The sequence below is a fragment of the Bufo bufo genome, chromosome 2, assembly GCF_905171765.1.
Source record: "Bufo bufo chromosome 2, aBufBuf1.1, whole genome shotgun sequence".
NCBI lineage: Eukaryota > Metazoa > Chordata > Amphibia > Anura > Bufonidae > Bufo > Bufo bufo.
The window spans coordinates 590,596,631-590,618,460 of record NC_053390.1 but is presented as its reverse complement, the minus strand read 5'-3'; the positions used below and the strand labels follow the sequence as shown (position 1 = coordinate 590,618,460).

General features: G+C 43.0%; 1 protein-coding gene across 2 annotated transcripts in view; it reads right to left on the bottom strand.

The window, feature by feature from the left end:
- SEC24D (SEC24 homolog D, COPII coat complex component) overlaps window positions 1-21,830 on the bottom strand; it is a 91,110-nt gene that overhangs the window by 44,426 nt on the left and 24,854 nt on the right. For both annotated transcript variants that reach the window (XM_040418275.1, XM_040418276.1), the window contains exons 6-10: window positions 19,029-19,153; window positions 17,675-17,786; window positions 17,253-17,380; window positions 8,985-9,123; window positions 414-529 (exon numbers count right to left, since the gene is read on the bottom strand). In XM_040418275.1, coding sequence (XP_040274209.1) covers window positions 414-529; window positions 8,985-9,123; window positions 17,253-17,380; window positions 17,675-17,786; window positions 19,029-19,153 — 620 coding nt within the window. The remainder of the gene's footprint in view (window positions 1-413; window positions 530-8,984; window positions 9,124-17,252; window positions 17,381-17,674; window positions 17,787-19,028; window positions 19,154-21,830) is intronic.

Below are 21,830 nucleotides of genomic sequence, written 5' to 3'. Positions count from 1 at the left end.
GACGGTGGAGCAGAATTATCAATGTACTACTAGGCCCTACTATTATCCTATTATCTATGTCCTTTACTATTGGTGTAAAATAATGCCAGATATGACTGGTTGTTGTTTTCATTCAACGCCAGATCTATCACCAGGATGTATGCCCTGTTGGCGAATCTGCCGTCAGACCGACCACACGGTGCAGCTGTATTCAATAATCTCCTCTGGTAAGTCCAGCATTTACTGGAGAATTTTCATGAAGGAAGAAACCTCCTACACTGTCCAGTCATGGGTTAAATGGACTTTAATTCCTTGTTATAAGTTAGAGCGCCAAATAGCTAAAAGATTAGAAATGTTCTTGTACACAGAGATAAAAAGAGGGGCTGAACGCGCCTTTCCAAAAACAAAGGAAATGAAGTCCACAATGCACTTACTCTGCAGTAATCCAGTGTAGCAACATATTCATAAGATCCCAGAGATAATTCTGGCCTTTCATAATGGTCCACTCTTCTGCCAATGTGGTCCAGATGTTGAAAGTAAAATGGAGGGACTAAGAAAACATAAACAGGAAGGCACAGAATGTTACTGAAGTGATAAGCCGCGATAATGTCTCACTGCAAAACACGGTACAGTACAAGTAAAGTGACTGGGCAGAAGGGAATCTGGACTATTATATATTAATATATATGCATAGTACTGCAGATATAGAGTCCAGATCACTATTCTTTATTTCCCTACTGACCCCTGATCCCCCGCTGTCTGCACTCAGAGCTGCACTGAAATACATTTCTATGGGCACAAATAACGGTTCCGTTATGTATGACGGAAAAAAAGGTCCTGTCGACAGGACTTTTTTTTTTTTTTACGTCATACAAAACTGAACCATTATTTGTACCCATAGAAAAGTATAAGGACAAAGCAAAACGGAATGCCTCTTAAAGGGTTCCGTTTTGCATTCCGTCCTTAAGTTCTGTTCTAATCCTGTTATAACGGAACAGTATAATGGAAGTACGAACGCTGAGGCAAACCTACACTAAGTTGTCACTGGAGGTGTCTGACATGCTGAGCCTGTGTATGAGGTAGTCGGGAGAGATAACTGTCAGTGAAATGCTTATCTGGCCACCAGCTATGCAAAATGTTAACTACCGCAGTGGTAAAAAAGTTAATAGGTCTCTCATAGGCTTTTATCATGGCTGCTGAGTAAAAGCACCAAACCCAAACAGCTCTTTTCCTGAACAGGTCCAACTTTATGGAGCAGAGCATGGGAAGTCTTGCTAATCAAAAAAAAATCTATTTGTTGCTACTACATGGTTATAGCCAGAGCAGCAATCACAATTCTTCACTTGAAGACGATCGGGAAAGTAATCCCAGTAACTTCCATTTCAAATGCAACTACAATTTAACTAAGGGCCCGTGATGTACAGGGCCTTTAAGGGGTTGGCCACCTTTTTGGGTTTTTTTGGCAACCACCTCCTCCTGGGCAAACCTGCAAAGAGAAGTATACTTACCTGCCCACTGCCGCTGGGCCTCGTCTCCTTCACTCCCTAGCCTATGCTTGGCAACATCTGCTTTGACACTGCTGCAGCCAGTCGTGGTGACCTGCCCTGGGTCACATGACCAACTGATATGACAGAAGAGGAGCAATTGGCTGCAGTGGTGTCAAAGGGGATGTTGACAGTGGGAAACGACGGAGGCAGCCGAAGTCAGAAAATGAAAGAGCCAGGAAGCAGGAGGTCTGCCCAGGAAGGGAGTTGCTAAAAACCATCCAAAAGGTGGCCAACACCTTTTGGAATAGAGTGGCCATGGAAGTGTATGAGGCCTGTATTGTACCAGCTCTATATGGAGGCAATTGTGATATGCTTCATCTGACTCTGTATGGATAGTGTCCAGGAGAGAAGATCTCTGTACATACCACGTCTGGTGCAGGATGTTCAGCAGTACAGCTCCATTCACAGGTTTGTACTGGGTGCATGAGAACTTACTTACTGTCTGTGACTCAATGTCCAACTGTTCTGAGTGAAGGATCTGATGAACATTAGTGTGGCATCAAAACTGCCCTACATTAGGTCTCCGGCCCAAGCCCACATAAATAGCTGAGAGCAGCCTGACCTCAAAGAGGGACAAAAACACTTCAAGAAAGTACTTCAGCAAAGCATGGACTTATCTATGTTAAACATAGCAACCTACAGATACCTTGATCTTTGTGTTGCCAAAATCACTGGATGTCTGCTTTTAAAAATAAGCAGAGATGACCTATTTAGTCTTGTTAATTTCACATGCCAAGGGGAACAAGGAAACGTCAGTGTCTCAGGGCTCAAGTTTCAAAGCTAAAAAAAATGACTGTTTTAGGGAAAGGACTTTACCACCACGATTCAAAAGAGAATATCCAAGTTAATTCTAATGTCTAGCAGGACTTGTTCTGACAAAAAGAAAACTTGGGACGCATCCAAAATCACAGAAACACTTGCTTATGAGTCACATAGAGTCATTCTTGGACAAATATGGCATGGTATCTCCAGTGAAAATGAGCTTGTCACTGGAAGATTAATAGATGTTGAAGCCATGAAGTCCATAGGCACATGGAGCTTTATTAAAACAACTAGCTGATTTCACGTTTCCAGCTCCCTCTCCTTGTGACTTTAAAAGTGTTATCTGGAAGTAAGTGGTGAGAAATACTTTGCAGAGCGTTCACTGGAGCCGTCCCACAGTCTTCTCCTTATGTCAGTATGTATATCAGCGTGTGGAAGTGTGAGGACACTAATGTTTCATCCCCCTCCGTTAGGTTTACTTGTCTATTAACCCTCTAACGCACACACTCATTTTGAATTTATGTCTCAAATAAATATATTTGGCACATACTGTTAATCTCTTAGTGCTGTAACTAACTGTAGCCTTAAAGGGGTTGTCTTGTTTCAGCAAGAAACTGGACAACACTTTTGGCGTGTCAGAAAACAAATAAACACCATTACTCACCTAGCAGATCCCACAATGCCACTCCGGTTCTCCTAGCTGGGTTCTGTAGACCCTACTGCAGTGGTGACGTCAGCAACACGTGCACTCAGCCTCAGCGGTGCACTGCCAGTGATTGGCTGCAGCGGTCACATGTTGTTGATATGATGCCATCATTGCAGCCAGGTCAATATAGCCCGTTTAGGAGGAACAGAGTGATGTGCGGGGTGTGCTATGTAAGTAATAGTCTACTTTTTATTTTTACGTGCGCACCAGCCCCTTCAAAGGGCACCTGTCAGCAGATTTGTACCTATTAAACTGGCTGACCTGTTACATGTGCACTTGGCAGCTGAAGGCATCTGTGTTGGTTCCATGTTCATATGTGCCCACATTGCTGAGAAAAATTATGTTTTAATTAGAGCTCGACCGATTATCGGAGTTTCCGATATTATCGGCCGATATTCATGATTTTTTAAGTTATCGGTATCGGCATCTAACCTTGCCGATATGCCAATAATGCGTCCAGCGCGCTATCACAGAACATGAGCGCGCTGCTGTCAGCGCGCTCATGTTCCCTCAGCAGCACAGGGGAGAAGGAGTCACTCTCTCCCTCCCCCTGTGCCGCGCTGCCTGCATGCTATGAGGAGAGACTGGAGGAGGAGGGGTGGGCGCACTGCGCCAACAATGATAATTAACGTCTAATACAAATACAGGAGGCGGTGCCCAGCCTATATGACAGGAAGCTGCGATCAGTGGCAGTTAACTGATCGCAGCTCTCTGTCAGAGGCAGGATGCCGGCTATGTGACTCTGTGACGACACACCGGCCTCCTGTATTAAACGTTAATTACCATTGGTGGCGCAGTGCGCCCTCCCCATTATTAAAAACATTGGTGGCGCAGTGCAGTGTTGTTCTTACCTGCCGATCCTCTTGCTGCGAATGGTCTCTCCTTTTCCCTTTGTTGCTAGGCCTGTGGAGACTCTGGTTCATCCGTGTCTTGGATTAACCTGGTTGTCTCAAGTCCCTGTCTCCTAACTTCAGGGATTTCAGGGTTCTGAGGTTCCAGCGTATAGGCCCTTCCTACCTTATGGGTCGGCTCATACAGTTAGGAGAACAGGGCCAGACTTAGGGATGCTTTAGGAGGTGACCTGCTCCATTATTCCGGCGTTAATTAAAATGGAAAGTGCGCAGCAGATGCAGAGAGAGCAGAGCCTCTACACATAACGGCAATGCCCCCGTTGCTCCTAGAGGCTCATTTGCAAATAATAAAACATCATTTTTCTCAGCAATGCGGGCACATATGAACAAGGGACCAACACAGGTAACTTCAGCTGCCAAGTGCACACGGAACAGGTCAGCCAGTTTCATAGGTGCTAATCTGCTGACAGATGCCCTTTAAGGGGTTAAAATGCCCTTTAAATGACATACTGTTAGAGGCACTGCATATTATCCAACTAGTCACACAAGGCAATTTACATCATTTTCCCACTTTTGATCCTATTTCAGAAGAATGCAGAATCTGCCCTGTCTTGCTTTGTTTCCTATAATGCGTGTTACTTCTTAAAGTATTGCCAAGTAAGAATGTTCCCCTGAGCAGCACATTCCCAGATGCAATATTTCCATACCATGCTTTATGGTACATTACTAGTGTTATCTCATACTTTTCCAAGCCTCGGAAACTGACAATCAGTCTGTGTTCCAAAGGGTCATTTTATGCCCTGATTAATAGGAAGCCAAATTCATGGGGAAAATAGAAGAATACAAAGAGCTTTGTAAGAATGGGTACAAAATGGCCCCGGGATTTTATCATTATTAGACGGCATGTTTTACACTGACTGCCTTTCTGGACAAAATTAAAGACGTTGTACTAGCTAAAGGCAATGATTCATGAATAGAACAGAAACTCACAATACAGCGTACAATCCCGATAATTAAGAAAATGTGAAGGATCAACATATCTGAGACTTTCTTGAATGTACTGTACAAGTAGGGTGTTTAGATTCTGCTCATTTTTAACACACTAAGGGCTCATTCACACGACCATGTGAAGCCCGTGCTGTGGACCACAAATTGCGGTCCGCAATGCACGGGCACCGACCGTGGCCCAGCCGCATAGGGATCGTGGACCCATTCACTTGAATGGGTCTGCAATCCCTCCGTTCCGCAAAAAGATAGAGCATGTTCTATCTTTTTGAGGTGAGGAGGCACAGAACGGAACCTCAGAAAGCACTCCGTAGTGCTTCCGTAGTGCTCCGTTCTGCATCTCCGGATTTGCGGACCCATTGAAATGAATGGGTCCGCATCAATGAGGCGGAATGCACACGGAACGGTGCCCGTGTATTGTGGATATGGAAATGCGGTCCGCAATACGGCAACGGGCAGCACGTGTTCGCGTGAACGAGTCCTTAGGGGGAGATTTATCAAGACTGGCACTTTTTGCGCTAGTCTTGATATCCCCTGCGCTGCTGAAGGAAGTACCTAATTTATGATAAGGTGCACGCCTCCTCATATAAATGGTGCATCCTCTGGCAGTCCATGCGCCCATACAGAAATCTACAGCAGCTCAGAGCTGCCATAGATTTCTGTCTTCATTTGCACCAGAAAACTGGCAAAAATTAAGATAAATTAGCTGCCCATGCCACCTCCCCGCCCTAACCAAATCCTCTTCCACAAAAGTGGTAAGAGTGGCGTAATATATTGTCACAAAAGCATCTAAAAAGACTCAAACACAAAGTTTGCGACTTTTTTATGCCAGAAATCTGGTGCAGGGAGATGATAAATCTCCTTCATAGTGTATCAATTTGTCACCAATATCTGGATCTCTGTATGCAGTCAGTGAAAGGACACAATCATCCTTTAATCAGGACATGTTTTCAGTGTTTCCATTCACTGATGGCAAGCAGAGATCTTAACAAATGGTGCAGAACAGAAAGAACTGGTTGAAATGAGGGTAATAACATAAAGATGAACACTTACTAATCGCACATTTGTATCTAAAAGATTTTAATGTGATGACTTCAAGCAAATTGGAATGGATAGGAAACAAATTACCATCAAGAAGGAGACAAATATAGATTATTAACTTTTTGGGACCAGTGAACTTTCTTTAATGCAAATTGTAATTTCTTTTTTATGTAGATGTTTAATGTAATTACTACTGAACAATTAACATTTTACATAAGCCTTGACGTCGATCTATTCACAGGCAAGCTGATAAATAAATGTGGGCAATTATGTTAAAGATGGCAAAACCGAAAATGGCTTCACGTTTCAAGGGAACACTAAAGACAACAGGTCCCTTTGACCATCAGTATGAAACCTTATGAGAGCTCCACTGTCCTATTCTTATCTATAGGCTTTTCCATCATAGGGCTGGCCGTTCCGTTCCGCACATGGCCGGTATCCCACTAAAAAGCCCCCCTAAAGTGAGAAAGCTCATCCTCGTCCTGTGAAGTAGCATGGTGTAACGTATGTCTTCAGTGTGTAAGTATGTCTTTCTACTGTCTGGATATGTATGTGCAATGTACAGTGGGGGAAATAATTATTTGACCCCTCACTGATTTTGTAAGTTTGTCCAATGACAAAGAAATGAAAAGTCTCAGAACAGTATCATTTCAATGGTAGGTTTATTGTAACAGTGGCAGATAGCACATCAAAAGGAAAATCGAAAAAATAACTTTAAATAAAAGATAGCAACTGATTTGCATTTCATTGAGTGAAATAAGTATTTGAACCCCTACCAACCATTAAGAGTTCTGGCTCCCACAGAGTGGTTAGACACTTCTACTCAATTAGTCACCCTCATTAAGGACACCTGTCTTAACTAGTCACCTGTATAAAAGACACCTGTCCACAGAATCAATCAATCAAGCAGACTCCAAACTCTCCAACATGGGAAAGACCAAAGAGCTGTCCAAAGATGTCAGAGACAAAATTGTAGACCTGCACAAGGCTGGAATGGGCTACAAAACCATTAGCAAGAAGCTGGGAGAGAAGGTGACAACTGTTGGTGCGATTGTTCGAAAATGGAAGGAGCACAAAATGACCATCAATCGACCTCGCTCTGGGGCTCCACGCAAGATCTCACCTCGTGGGGTGTCAATGGTTCTGAGAAAGGTGAAAAAGCATCCTAGAACTACACGGGAGGAGTTAGTTAATGACCTCAAATTAGCAAGGACCACAGTCACCAAGAAAACCATTGGAAACACATTACACCGCAATGGATTAAAATCCTGGAGGGCTCGCAAGGTCCCCCTGCTCAGGAAGGCACATGTGCAGGCCCGTCTGAAGTTTGCCAATGAACACCTGAATGATTCAGAGAGTGACTGGGAGAAGGTGCTGTGGTCTGATGAGACCAAAATAGAGCTCTTTGGCATTAACTCAACTCGCTGTGTTTGGAGGAAGAAAAATGCTGCCTATGACCCCCAAAACACCGTCCCCACCGTCAAGCATGGGGGTGGAAACATTTTGCTTTGGGGGTGTTTTTCTGCTAAGGGCACAGGACAACTTATTCGCATAAACGGGAAAATGGACGGAGCCATGTATCGTGAAATCCTGAGCGACAACCTCCTTCCCTCTGCCAGGAAACTGAAAATGGGTCGTGGATGGGTGTTCCAGCACGACAATGACCCAAAACATACAGCAAAGGCAACAAAGGAGTGGCTCAAGAAGAAGCACATTAAGGTCATGGAGTGGCCTAGTCAGTCTCCGGACCTTAATCCAATCGAAAACCTATGGAGGGAGCTCAAGCTCAGAGTTGCACAGAGACAGCCTCGAAACCTTAGGGATTTAGAGATGATCTGCAAAGAGGAGTGGACCAACATTCCTCCTAAAATGTGCGCAAACTTGGTCATCAATTACAAGAAACGTTTGACCTCTGTGCTTGCAAACAAGGGTTTTTCCACCAAGTATTAAGTCTTTTTTTGTTAGAGGGTTCAAATACTTATTTCACTCAATGAAATGCAAATCAGTTGCTATCTTTTATTTAAAGTTATTTTTTCGATTTTCCTTTTGATGTGCTATCTGCCACTGTTACAATAAACCTACCATTGAAATGATACTGTTCTGAGACTTTTCATTTCTTTGTCATTGGACAAACTTACAAAATCAGTGAGGGGTCAAATAATTATTTCCCCCACTGTATGTATGTATACTGGTTACAGGGGAGGATTGGCCATAGACCTTACAGGGAAACTTCCCGGTGGGTTGATGCCCTCCTCACGGTGGCCAGTGGATATTTTTGGGGATGTATTTTGTGCTGCTGGCAGTATTCTGTGATGGACTGTGGTATTTGGCTCTTTTGGGGTGGTATAATGGGCCGCAATATAGTATTGCTGGGGCTGCCTTACATCAATTTGGACACGACTACAGTATTTTTTCCAGGGCCACTTTAAGTTCCCAGGCCACCCCTGTACTCCACTATGTATGTACTATTGGTAATGTACACTGTAACCCTGTCTCTATACGGGTATGTTCATGCCTGTTGGATTTGTCTTTTTACAACCCCAACCTATAGGTTAGTAGAAGCTGGCACTCAGATTTCTGCCAAGCAGTTTGTTCTTTTGCGGATCCGACAAATATTAGCTCTATTAAATGGGGCTAAACTGTGTGTAAATAATCTAAGGGTTCTTCTGCATAAAATCCATAAGAAGAAGAAAGATAATACTTCTTCACATGGATTTTTTTCCCTTGGCAAAGACAAAAATCTGCACAGTTTTTTTCCCCCCAGTTAAAAAATAAAATAAAAAACATTAACGTGCACTGGATGTGGATTGTTAGCAGATTTTCTAAGAAATCTGGTACTGATGTCCTCGTCATATCCTAAACATGGGATGGGGCAGGCTGAACACATTGAAAGCAGAGCACAGGAGATAAAAGATGCTTCACCCTCAGGAATCATTGTTTTAAAACGAGATCAAACCTATTAAATGGTGGTGAATGTAGAAAAAACTCCAAATCTGAGCCATTTTAGTATATTATTCAGCTGAGGTATATGGAGCATTTGATGTAATGTACATTAGCTCCTCAGCAGAGTAAACCAAGACAGAAGAGCTTTACCTTCATTGACGCAATTGCAAAATCCACACTGGTATCGTCTTCCCCCCTCAATAAAAAGCATGAAGGGGCACATGTACGCTTTACAGCGGTTACAACGAATGGGCCCAGCTTCCCCGTGGTTCACAAGATAGAGAGGAGTCTAGAAAACAAAGGCACACAGTCTGGTCACATCAATGCAGGCATTTGACTACAGTAAGTATGTCTCTGCTGTAAGTAATCCAGAGTACGCTGAGATCAGGGGCGTAACTACCATAGCGGCAGACCGTGCCACTGCTATGGGGCCCAGGGCCAGAGGGGGCCTAGTCTTCTACTGGAGGTGAAAACTTGGTCAGGACTCTACCCTCTAAAGCAGGGATGGCCAACCTGAGGCTCTCCAGCTGTTGCAAAACTACAACTCCAAGCATGCCCAGACTGCCTACAGCAGGGCATGGTGGGAGTTGTAGTTTTACAACAGCTGGAGAGCCGCAGGTTGGCCATCCCTGTTCTAAAGGAACAACTTTTAGCACATGAGGCAGTGGAAAAATGGCCCAAGGGTCATTGAACAAGAATTTAGGCGGAAACTCTTCTGTTCTGTGTGGGGGGCCTGGTTTGATCCTTGCTATGGGGCCCTTACTTCTCTATGTACGCCACTGGTTGAGATCCATGCAATCCAAACCAGAAATGGTAATTCTCATGGCACTCCTGTTCAGAAATAGCCCCCATCACAGCATGGTGCCTAATGAGATCTCATTGATTAGTTCACTAATCAACTACTCCACTATTTGTTACAGAGTAAGGGCTCATTCAGACCACTGTATCCGTTTTGCGGTCTGCAGAACACAGATACCGGCCGCGTGCGTTCCGCATTTTGCAAAACGGAATGGCCCCCAGCCCTATGATAGAAGTGCCTGTTTTTGTCCTGAAAAACGGATAAGAATAGGACACGTCATATCTTTTCTGTGAGACCGAGGAACGGAAGCGGACACAAATATACGGTCGCCTGAACGAGCCCTAATAGTGAGTATTTACCTGTAAATGTTTAGAACGGCAAGAAAAGCAATGTTTTATTGGATATGAGAGCAGCACTGCTATTCCAAGACTTCCCTCTAGGAGTCACTGTCTAACCAATAACTACAGCACCTTCATATTCCTGGCTATATGAATATCTGAGTAACGGACCAAGCTTCTACATACGCTGACTTCTGTATAATCATTACCAGGCACAGACACAATAACAGATACATTAAAATGTACATGAACAGTATGTAGAAAAAGTAGAGGATTGTTCTCTAGTACGTAGTGCACACTGGCCAATAACAACTAATAACAGGTCTATGAGAACAAAACCTGCTCCATCCATTGAATAAAAGTATTGTAAAAAAAAAAAAAAAAAAAAAACATCAAGAAGAAGAAGGCTTTCTCATTTAATTTAATTATAATATATATATATATATATATATATATATATATATATATCCCCTGTCTCCTGACCTTCTCTGAGTGCTGCTGCAGATACACACTGCTGGGGCTCCCAGGGCTACACTTGGCCCTCAGTATATTGCTGCCTTGCACCCTATGTAGGCCTGTACAGCTGGGGTGCCATGAGAATACTGACACAGGTAGACAGGGAGTCTTTAAATGTGACAGACTTGTATGATAAATCTGCACATCTATATAAACTGCCTGTCTAAATGTTAAGACTACTTAGACTACTTAGTCTAACAGAAATTTGGGTGCAAAACATCACATTATGGGCCACACCTCCTTACCTGCCAAGTCACGCCCCAGAAGACTGTGTGCGAAACACATTATAGGCCAAACCTTTGTTCCTGCTAAGTCACGTCCCCAGCCGACTATGGTGAAAAAAACTGTCTACAACATGTGACATGGTAACTATAAGCATTCAACTATCAAAAGAGGCAGGAATCTTCTCTGGATCACAGAGCAAACTTTGGGGGAGATTTATCAAAACTGGCTTTGTTGCCCATAGCAACCAATCAGATTCCACCTTTCATTTTCCAAAGGTGGAATCTGATTGGTTGGGATGGGCGAGTAAAGCCAGTTTTCCTTTTCACCCGTTTTGTGTTTGTAGCTTTACTACCCTGGAAGCTTGTTCCATGCTGGTGGAAGGTAAAGCGTCCCGGGGGGGGATTGTAGGATAAGCGCTCACTCACAGGCATCTTTGTTCTTTGCAGGGCCCTTGTCACCAGCCGTAGCTCATCAGGCTGTGGCTGCAGTGAGATAACACACAGAATGGTAAGACCTCATGCCTCACTTCATAGTGGACCTGCTGGGGGAGATAGTTGCTAAGTAAAGCTTGTATGTATTCCTTCCTTTATCTGCTGGAACAGCCTCAGACAAATGACCTCTCTACCTGCTAGGTATTGTGGACAGATTTACTGACCTGTCATCACATACATAGCATTCAGAAGTGGGAGGCAGGTGACAACTCACTGCTGGCAGCATATGACGGCAAAGTTTCCTTCTGTCCTGATCCTATGTAAACTGGGCAAATAACGCCCATTCCCTCATGGATTCTATATTCCACTAATGGCAACTCTCAAATCTATGGGTTTAGTTACTTATTGCATATTGACCTGCATTTTCCTTACAAGTCTTTGTCATGCACTTTTAATACTGGGAAAACACAAAAAGGAAAAGGAAGGTCGTCGGATACTTTTAATTTCTATAGTATTTAAACGACATACATTCCTACAGGATCTGTGTAACAGGAATAAAGAGAGCAATTGTCATTGGATCTTGCATTTTCTAAAAAGTTCTCTTAAAGGGAATGTGTCATCAGAAAATGACCTACTGTTTAAATCAAGTTTTTATGTTTAACATTTTTTAAGAATTTTTGAGGATGGTATTTTTAATTTTCCAAGTCCATATCTATACTTATATATAAACAAAAATCCTACAGTTTTCGCACTGGCCACTAGGCCTAATAATAGGAGCCGCTTCTTGGTCTGTACAGATCAGTTTACTGCAGTAAGGCTACTTTCACACTTGCGGCAGAGTGATCCGGCAAGCAGTTCCTTCGCCGGAACTGCCTGCCGGATCCAGCAAAACGTATGCCAACTGATGGCATTTGTAAGACTGATCAGGATCCTGATCAGTCTGAAAAAAGCCTGATCAGTCAGAAAAATGCATTGAAATGCCGGATCCGTCTTTCCGGTGTCATCTGGAAAAACGGATCCGGCATATACTTTTTTCACCTTTTTTTCGGTCTGCGCATGCGCAGACTGGAAGGACGAATCCGGCATTCCGGTATTTTGAATGCCGGATCCGGCACTAATACATTCCTATGGAAAAAAAAATCCGGCATTCAGGTAAGTCTTCAGTTTTTTTGGCCGGAGATAAAACCGTAGCATGCTGCGGTTTTATCTCTGCCCTGATCAGTCAAAAAGACTGAAGACATCCTGATGCATCCTGAACGGATTGCTCTCCATTCAGAATGCATGGGGATAAAACTGATCAGTTATTTTCCGGTATTGAGGCCCTAGGACGGAACTCAGTGCTGGAAAAGAAAAACACTAGTGTGAAAGTACCCTTACTTGCTTATCTGTCATTCTAATTCTGCCTGTAATAAAATCACCTCTGTGTATAGATAAGAGGCAATCCACCATTCACAATAGGTGATTATCAAAGCTTATCTAGTCTTTCCTTGTACAATGACCTCTGCACAGGTCACAGAGCATGACTAGAGAACTCTCAGATAGAAGTCAGTGAGGTCCTGACCATTGTGTCTATGGCCCATGAGGCTTCCGTAAAACAATTTTCATAATGCTTTCTAAATGCTGTTAAGAACAGCTCGGGCAAGATGGCCGCCCCCATAATAATGTTCAGAAAATAGAATAGAAAATCTACAATTAGAAAAAAAAATAAAAATTGAAAAAAAGATATGTTACTATCTGGATATAACTGGCAGAAAACATTTTTTGGTGACACATTTCCTTAACAGTGACAACCCCTTTTAATATACAGGTGCCTCATCCCCAGTAAACAGATGATTTGTCCAGACATTCCCCCTGCATTGGTCACTGAAGGGGAAACGTATTACATAGTGGCCATTCAAACGAAGGCCAGTCCATGTAATACAAGATTAGCCTGGGCTCACCAGAATGGAAGCCACCCTCATCAGTGGTTCTCCATTCCCTCTCATAGAGGGGGAGTCCATCTGTGACATCCATATGCCCTAGTAGGATATATGGACGGGGGCTTTCTTCATGAGACAAATACTGATTTGTGACAAATCATTTCTCCCTTCCCTCCTCTCCCCATTAGTATATTTTTTGTTAAATGGGTGTTCACAGTATCTGACTTCTGGCAAACAGGAAGAGAGACAAAAAAAGGGGGCAAACCACCAAAATGGCACCATTTTCATGGTTGGCACCCTTTTTTTGTCTCTCTTTCTCCTTTCTCTTCACATGCGGTAGGTGATCCTACACTTCCAACCACCTTAGGCAACCTTCCTTCACTTTGATCCCCCAACTAAATCCTTAACATTTCCCTTTTTTCCCCTTTGGCGCCCTGCTTGTTGTCCTAAGACCCTCTCTTTGGGCCCCCAAGGAAGGTTCTTTCGACCAACACTCTTTCTTCAATTTTCTTTTTCTTTTCTCTGTCTTTTCTGGCAAACAGAACAGCCTTATTGAAGAAGAGATGGCGGGTTTTGCTGACAGTCTATTGTGTATGGGGGCTCCTGACTCTCACCTGACAGATGATGTTGGGAAGAGAAGGTTTGAGAGATCTGAATACTTTCTCCCGATTCGCTTCTTCTCCCAAGATATAACCTGCCGCCACAAGTGTCCAACAGCAGCTCTCTCCAAACTGAATATACAGTACATACACTTATACAGTACATACACTAACCAAAAGTGTATGTGTATAGGGGGTCAGAAGGGACTCGGGAGAGATAGCTGTTTATTGAATGTGTATGGGGACCTTAATGAGAAAGTGTCATCAGAAAATGACCTACTGATTAAATCATAATAAGTTAAAAAAAAAATTGGTGATTTGGTGTTATTTTTAATTTTCCCATATCTATCTATATTTAAAAAAAATACTAAACTCTTGCCATTTTCATATTGGCCACTAGGCCTAATAATAGGCGCCACTAGGGTTGAGTGAATCGGGTTCAGTTTGCTGTATCCAAATCCGATTTGTTGAAAAACTTCATAATAATATAGGCTCCGTCCTACAGTAAAATGTATGTCCTCCGCAGAGACTTACTTCGTCTCGCTCACGTGTCACTTCAATTATTCGCATAAATTACTGTATCAAAATACGAAGCTGAACTCTACTTAGTTAATGAGGCACGAAGCAGAGTTCAGCTTCGTATTTTGATACAGTAATTTATGCAAATAAACAAAGTGACACGTGATAGAAGCGAGACATAGTAAGTCTTGTGATATTTGCTGAAACTTTGGATAAACCTACAAGGAGGCCATACATTTTACAGTAGGACGAAGCCGATACTATTAACAAAGTTTTTAAACAAATCAGGCTAGGATACAGCAATCTGAACCCGATTTGCTCAACCCTAGGCACCACGTCTTGGTCTGTACAGATCAATTTACTACAATTATCTGCTTATCATTAGAGGTAGGTTTAGAGTCACAGAAACACAGAATCCGCTATTCACAGTAGGTGATATCACAGCTTATTTACTCCCTTTTGACCATTCACAACAGGTGATTGTCAAAGTTTATCTATCCTTTCCTTGTACAATGACCTCTGCACAGGTCACAGAGCATGCCTAGAAAACTCTCCCATAGAAGTCAATGAGGTCAGCTCCCGTGTCTATGGTCCATTAGGGCTCCCGTAAAGCAGATCAGTAAATGCTGTTAACATCAGCTTGGGCAAGATGGCAGCCCCCATAATCATGCTCAGGAAATAGAAAAAAATTTTTTTTAACAAAAATAGATATGTTTCCCTATCTGGTTTTAACTGACAGTCAAAATTCTAGGCGACACATTCCCTTTACGTTTTTGGGCAGTGTGACTGTACCTGACAAAACCATTGTTGCTATCATTGCCATTGCTATAGCCGCTATTATATGGACCATGGGGCTGGCACTGTTATGGTTGCACTGTAGCTGGAACCAATAGGAGGACACCTAAAAACTGCCACAATGTACCCTCCTTTACATGTCTAAAAGTTAAGAAATAAACGGCTGTGCAATTTGTTAAGATCTGTTACTAAAAAGAAAGAAACCAAAAAAACATGTGTAATAAAGAAGCAAGGAAAACACACACTAAATAATGAGCAATCCTAAGTTTCCACATATTCCACCCTGATAATACTGACTATGTAACAATACTAGGCCAATGGCATTTTAAAGAATCTGGACTGCACTTATACCATCTTGGTTTACAGCGCTGGACGTTTCTCAGGCTCCAAGTACCGGTAATTGCAGACATGAAATAATGGAAGGAATCAGTACAAGGCTCTGTCATGTTCTTAGTGGCCTTATAATCATACCAGGTTAGATAGATGGAGGCACGCAGGAGCGAATAATGACAGAAAGCCTGATGACCAGAGCCAAGTCAGGCAGAGGCAGACGAAATATCATCTGCAGGGTAATAACCTGTACAAGACATTTACACAGTGGCCAATCCATCAGAGAAGCCTCATCATTTTACTGAATGTGAACAGAATGTCTGGCAGGAGAAGACACAGTACTCAGTTACAATAATGGGCACACATCTCAGTAATCTCCCCATAGTTCTTCTATGAAGGGTACATGTTAGCATATTGTAGTGTGTCTCTCCCAATGTGGGTGGCCAGATTGAAGTGGACTACTGAGGCATGACACTACAGGTCCCAGGAAACATCACCCTACTATGAAATCAGAGCATTTGTTGGGTGAGGGATGGTCAGTAGTGATGGCCAGTTCGCAGTGTTCGCCGACGAACACATGTGATCTGCCATCTTTATTCCCAAGTCCGGCTATGCAGAGGTAAGTCCTTACCTGTGCCTGCGCCGCGAGCCGCTCTGAAACACATGCGGTCACCGGGAGCAGGCAGTTCCGAGAACAGCCCGATGAAGGCCGTTCTCGGAACTGCCTGCTCCCGGTGACCGCATGTGTTTCAGAGCGGCTCGTGGCGCAGGCACAGGTACCTCTGCATAGCCGAACTTGGGAATAAAGATGGCAGATCGCATGTGTTCGTCGGCGAACACTGCGAACTGGCCATCACTGATGGTCAGTAAGTGATCTTTCACTTTTTCCTGTTGATGCACCTGGACAATAGTATTATATTGAGATCAATCCTGGCCTTTTTGCCAGGTAGTGGCCAGATCTCCACTGGACCCCATTATAGTTAAGGGGCCGTCAGACATTCTGGTAATATCCGGCAATGTCGGATCCGGAGGACTCTAGCAGGCTGTTCTCTGCCCAAACACCCTGTCGGAATGCTGTGCCGCAAATGTGAAACTAGACTAAGCAAAGTATTCCAGAGCTGCTCTATGTTCCCCTTGAGTGAGGGACCCTCCTCTATGATGACCATATGCTGTGGAAGGGGTTGTAACTCTGCAACAACCCGAACCCTAATAATGTTAAGAAACCCCCAGATGCACCACATTTATCACCAATAATTGCGACCATGCAATGTAATGTACAATTTCAGGGTATGTTCATACGGCTAAAATCTGCTACTAACTTGGAAAACTGACATTTTCAGCTCTTGAATCCACATTCAAAACTCATCAACAGTTTTCCTAATGACTTAAATGTTAGAAACCTTACCTTATACACACAGTGGTAAGGGTCCGTTCACACGTCCGCATCCGTTCCGCGATATCATGAACGGGTGCGGACCCATTCATTCTCAGCACGGGCACGGGCTTCACACGTTCGCGAGCCCTTATACTGAGTAATTACCATTACAATCATTCAAAACCAAACCAATTGTACCAATAACCACCCGAGGTAAATAGGCCGTGAGGAAAGAATAGCCTCCTTACGTGTAGGAGCCACTGCAGGCATTTTATCGAAATCTGTGTGTAACAAAGTCATCGTGAAGCAGTTTCTAAGGAAAATTACATTGTCCAAAATGACAAACTATGGAAGCAATAAACTCAGTGGGTTCAGCTGATTACTGAATGTTTCATTAAATACTTTGATTTTTGCTTCAAACCTGAGCCAAGTCCAGTTTTTCACATCCAGAAGCAAACAATGTTTTCTATTACTCCTATTACTTCCTGCAGATAGCATTTAACGTTACCTGAGGTCACACAGATCCAGGTTTCATCAATAAAGTGAACGTATCTGGCAAAAGGTTCTCTTACCTCATTTGAAGGAACCACAGCCAAAGGCTTGATGACAGCGGCAAGTGGAATTTGAGACTGTTTAGCCATGTCGGAGGAGGTAGGGAAGCAATATGTTGTACATCTAATGTAACGTGGGCTGGCATTCCCTGCAACATTAAGGACATTTGATTATGACCACAATGATGGCTTAATAAAAGCAGTGTGCCACCACGCTGACTATAAACTTGCTACCTTGTCAGTCGAGTAGCTCCTTGCTGACAGAATACTTAATCTGTCTGGACAGATATATTTCAATGCAAAATTTGTTGATTTACATGTAATATTTGGAAACACAATACTTTAATAAGGGACTGTTCTGGGCACCCACAGAGGAACCTGAGAGCCCAGCTCGAGTGCCATTACCACTCATGCCAAAATGAAATCTCGTGTTCCTTGATTACCTTGATCCTGTACGGTAAAGTCTGTGGTGACAAGTGGAGGGACCTGTCCTCTTATGTTAGTGGTATAGACTTGTCCACCTCTGCTGACCTTATCATTGTCAATCACTTGGATCTGGTAATAAAATAAGTTGAAAGATCATAGTAGGATTAGTACTTTAGCAGTAACAAGAGAGAGGATCTGGAAAGCTGCTTCAGGTTTAGATGTTATTACACAAATATGGAGATGTCCACGGAGAAAGAACAAAGGAAAGCTAATTGACAGCAAAATCTCTAATTAAGGTATATTGAAGAAAACATTTCTTCATAGTAGATATTCATAATACCTCTGGCTATAACTTGTATTAACATGCGGAGCAGCCTTCCACTAGACCCTATTTTGTTGCACGGGTTGGCTATCATACCACAATCTTGGTGAGGTGGAGACTCTGGAAATGCTCAACATTGTGGTATTTCAGCCTCCACATCCAATACATGGCAGCTCAAGAGCACAAACACGTGACTGGGTAGCTCTGTGCACAAGACAAAGGCACTCTTGGGGTAAGGATACCCATGGCGTATGCACTTTGGGGATAACAATGCATATCTTAATCCTTAGGATACCAGAGTTTTTTTCGTTTTTCTTCTGTTAGGGCTTTAATTACCGCGATCGGCATTATTGCCGCTTGCGGTAGTTAGCCGCAGGTCTCTGCTGTTTAAAACAGCAGAGACCAGCCGGATATGACGTCCACTGCACGTGCGAGCGGGCGCCATGTGGCAAAAGGGTTAAAGTGGTTTCCAGGAATACAATATTGATGAACTATCCTCAGGAAAGGTTATTAATATCAGATTGGTGGAAGTCCAACTCTCAACATTCCCGGTCATCAGCTGTTTGACGTGGCCACAGTATGCCCCTAGGCTGGTGACATCCTGTTCATAGGTCACATGTCCTAAGTGAAGCGCAGGCCCATTCTATTGAGTGGGCCTAGCAAGCCATATCAAGCACAGCCACTATGCAATGTTCAGAGCTGTGCTTGGTGTACCTAGAGGAGGCCGCAGTGTTCCATCAGCTGATTGGCTGCAGAGCTGAGAGTCGATTATCTATCCTAAGGGTATGTCATCAATACTGTACTCCCAAACAAACCTTTAAGACCTTGTTTGCATATGTGAAGTGGTTTCAATTCATAAAAGAATTTACAATATAGTGCTCAATCGATCTTACAATCTCACCGACTTATGGGGTCTGGCGATTAACGGAATTTTGATGGGAAGAAAAGCACTTCATGCAGATATGAGGACAGCCAACAGCCATAAATAACTCGATATGCAGTGCCATCATTACTAATATCTATACAGCAATAACAACATAGTAACTTACTGGGCTTGGGATAGAATCCGGGTCAAGCTTCTTTTGCGGTGGTCCAGATATTTGTTGTTGGCTTCCAGGAAATGCACCAGGATATGGCATTGGTGGTCCTGGTAACTGAGCACCATAGTTGTTTTCTATAATATGACCGAAAAATATACCACCAATCTATGTGAGTCTCAAGATCGAACACAAAATTTCACTTTACATCAAAATGGGGGCTGAGCGTCCCTGACCCGCGGATGTATTATATTGCAGCCCAATTGCAACACCTTCGGGGATGGGGAGAGATGGATAAGTTAAATACAGCTGGGAGAGTTGTGCAGCAACTTGTTCATAACAAGAATGTAATAGCGGCATTAGAGGGCGGCACTTTTTATGACATAGGCAGGCAATATGGTATTTTATGCACAATTCACTCAGTACGGTGGAAAGCTAAAGAGATTGTAGGCATTCAAGGGTATACCCGATTCACCCCAATTTGGCCTAACTATATGTATAAGGAGCTAAATATGGTAACTAGTGTAAAAATTTGGGACACCTATGGTCTGTGTCAGCTGTGTGAGAATAATTGTCTTAAGTCCTTCAGTATGCTACAGCAAGAGTTTGGATTGCCTAAAACCTTGTTCTATGTCTACCTTCAGCTACGACATGCTGTGCAGATACAGGATCGTAAGGAGAAAATAGTACCTGCTGATACGCATTTGATTATCACTCGTACGGCCTCCCAGGGGGATACAAAGGGTGTGATCTCCTCGTATTACTCGAGCTTACTAGAGCCCCATCCCCTGCAGCTACACGCTAAATGGCAGCAAGATATCGCTGGATACAGGACGGAAGATACTTGCCCTAGATGCGGGGCACACAATTGCTGATTTAATCCATTTAATGTGGAACTGCCCGAGGCTGCGGCGATACTGGTCTGATGTCGTGGATCTAATCCGTACTGTGATTGCTATACAGTATGTATATTGGGGTATACTAAAACACTACCTGCTACTCTTGAGCTTAAAATAGCTATTTCGAGAATTCTTTACCAGGCAAGGAAGCTAATTGCATTTCACTGAATGGCCTCTGCTCCTCCGGTCATCCAGGATTTAGTGGATAACATCCATATGCTGGTGAGGCTAGAGAGTTGGGTGTATCAAAAACGAGGGAGTAGTAAGAAATTCGAGAAAATATGGTCTCTGTGGGTAGCACACTATAATATTATGGTTTAACATGATAAGCTTGCTGATCTGTATGACGATGGGTATGTAATGCATGGTGATTTGTGCGCAAGACTGGTTGACGGATGGCGTGACTGCAGGATGTAGTTGTGGAATTGGAGACTAGTTGGAAAGCACTAGACCACTCTGAGGGTCTTACTGGACCCTGGACTTTGGAGAAATATGAGAACTCTTTTGGTGCCTCTTCTGTGGACTTTCGTGCGACCGCAAACCTGGGACTCAGGGTGAGGGGTGGGGGGGAGGGCATGTATTTTCGGGGTGTTTGCAATACTATTGTTAAAACTTAATAAAAATGATTTGATAAAAAAAACAAAAAAAACAGTAGTCATTCTGTTAAATCATCACCTTAGTAAATATGATACATTTTTTCCCCTGCAAGTTTTTTGAACTATTTTTGTGTTGAAGCTCCTAGGCAGTGCACTTGATCTGCCTATTCAGTTCAGCAATTCATTAAAGCTGTTTTCCGAGATTTTAATATTGATGACCTATCCTCAGGAACTACTATATACGATACGGGGCATCACCCTCTGTGATTTTGCAGTGTGAGATTGCTTTCCCGAATTTATTTTATTCCTTAACCCCTTAACGTACCAGTACATCACGGTGGTGCAGGGGATGTATGGAGCTGGCTACTGCAGAGGCCCGCTCCATACACGGCAGGTGCCGGCTGTATCATACAGCCAGCACTCGTCCACACTGACAGGGAGCGGCAATTGCGCCGCCCCCGTCATTTAAGTCCTCAGATGCCGCGATCAGCGCTGATCGCGGCACCTGTGAGTGAAAGCAGAGGGATGCGGTTCCCTCTGCCTTCCGATTGGAGCCGTAGGGCTCCGATTGGTTGCCATGGCAACCTGGATGCTGCTGACGCGTTCCAGGCCTGCCATGGCTTTTTCCATAATGAGCTATTCACGAAGCATAGCTCAGAATGGAGACTGTAGAAATCCTATTCACCCTAACAGATCTGTATTAGGGTGAATAGGAGAGGGGATCAAAAATAGTTAGAAAATAAAAATTGAAAAAAAGTAAAAAAAAAACATTAAAAGTCTAAATCACCCCCTTCCCAACTTTACATATAAAAACATATATAAAATAAACATATAAGGTATCGCCACGTCCGAAAATCTCAGATCTATTAAAATATTTTTTTTTAATTCCTGTCCAGTAAATGCTGTAACAAAAAAAAAATTAAACACAATTAGCCATTTTTTTGTTACCGTTCCCCCTTTTTTAGTCACCCATAAAAACTACAGTTCATTATGCCAAAAACAAGCCTTCATACAGCTCTGTAAACCAAAATATAAAAAAGTTATGGCTGTCAGAAAATGGCGATGCAAAGAAAAGTTTTATTTTTTTCTAAGGTTTTTATTATTTTTAAAAGTAGTAAAAAAATAAAAAACCTACACAAGTTTGGTATCGCTGGATTCGTCTTGAGCTGCAGAATAATAATGTCATATAGCGTATCGTGAACGCAGTGATGTCAAAACCCAAAAAACCTTTGTAGAATTGTGGGGGGTTTTCAATTTAACCCCACAAATATTTTTTTTCCTGTTTTCCAAAAACAGAAATGGTAAATTAAATGGTGCCG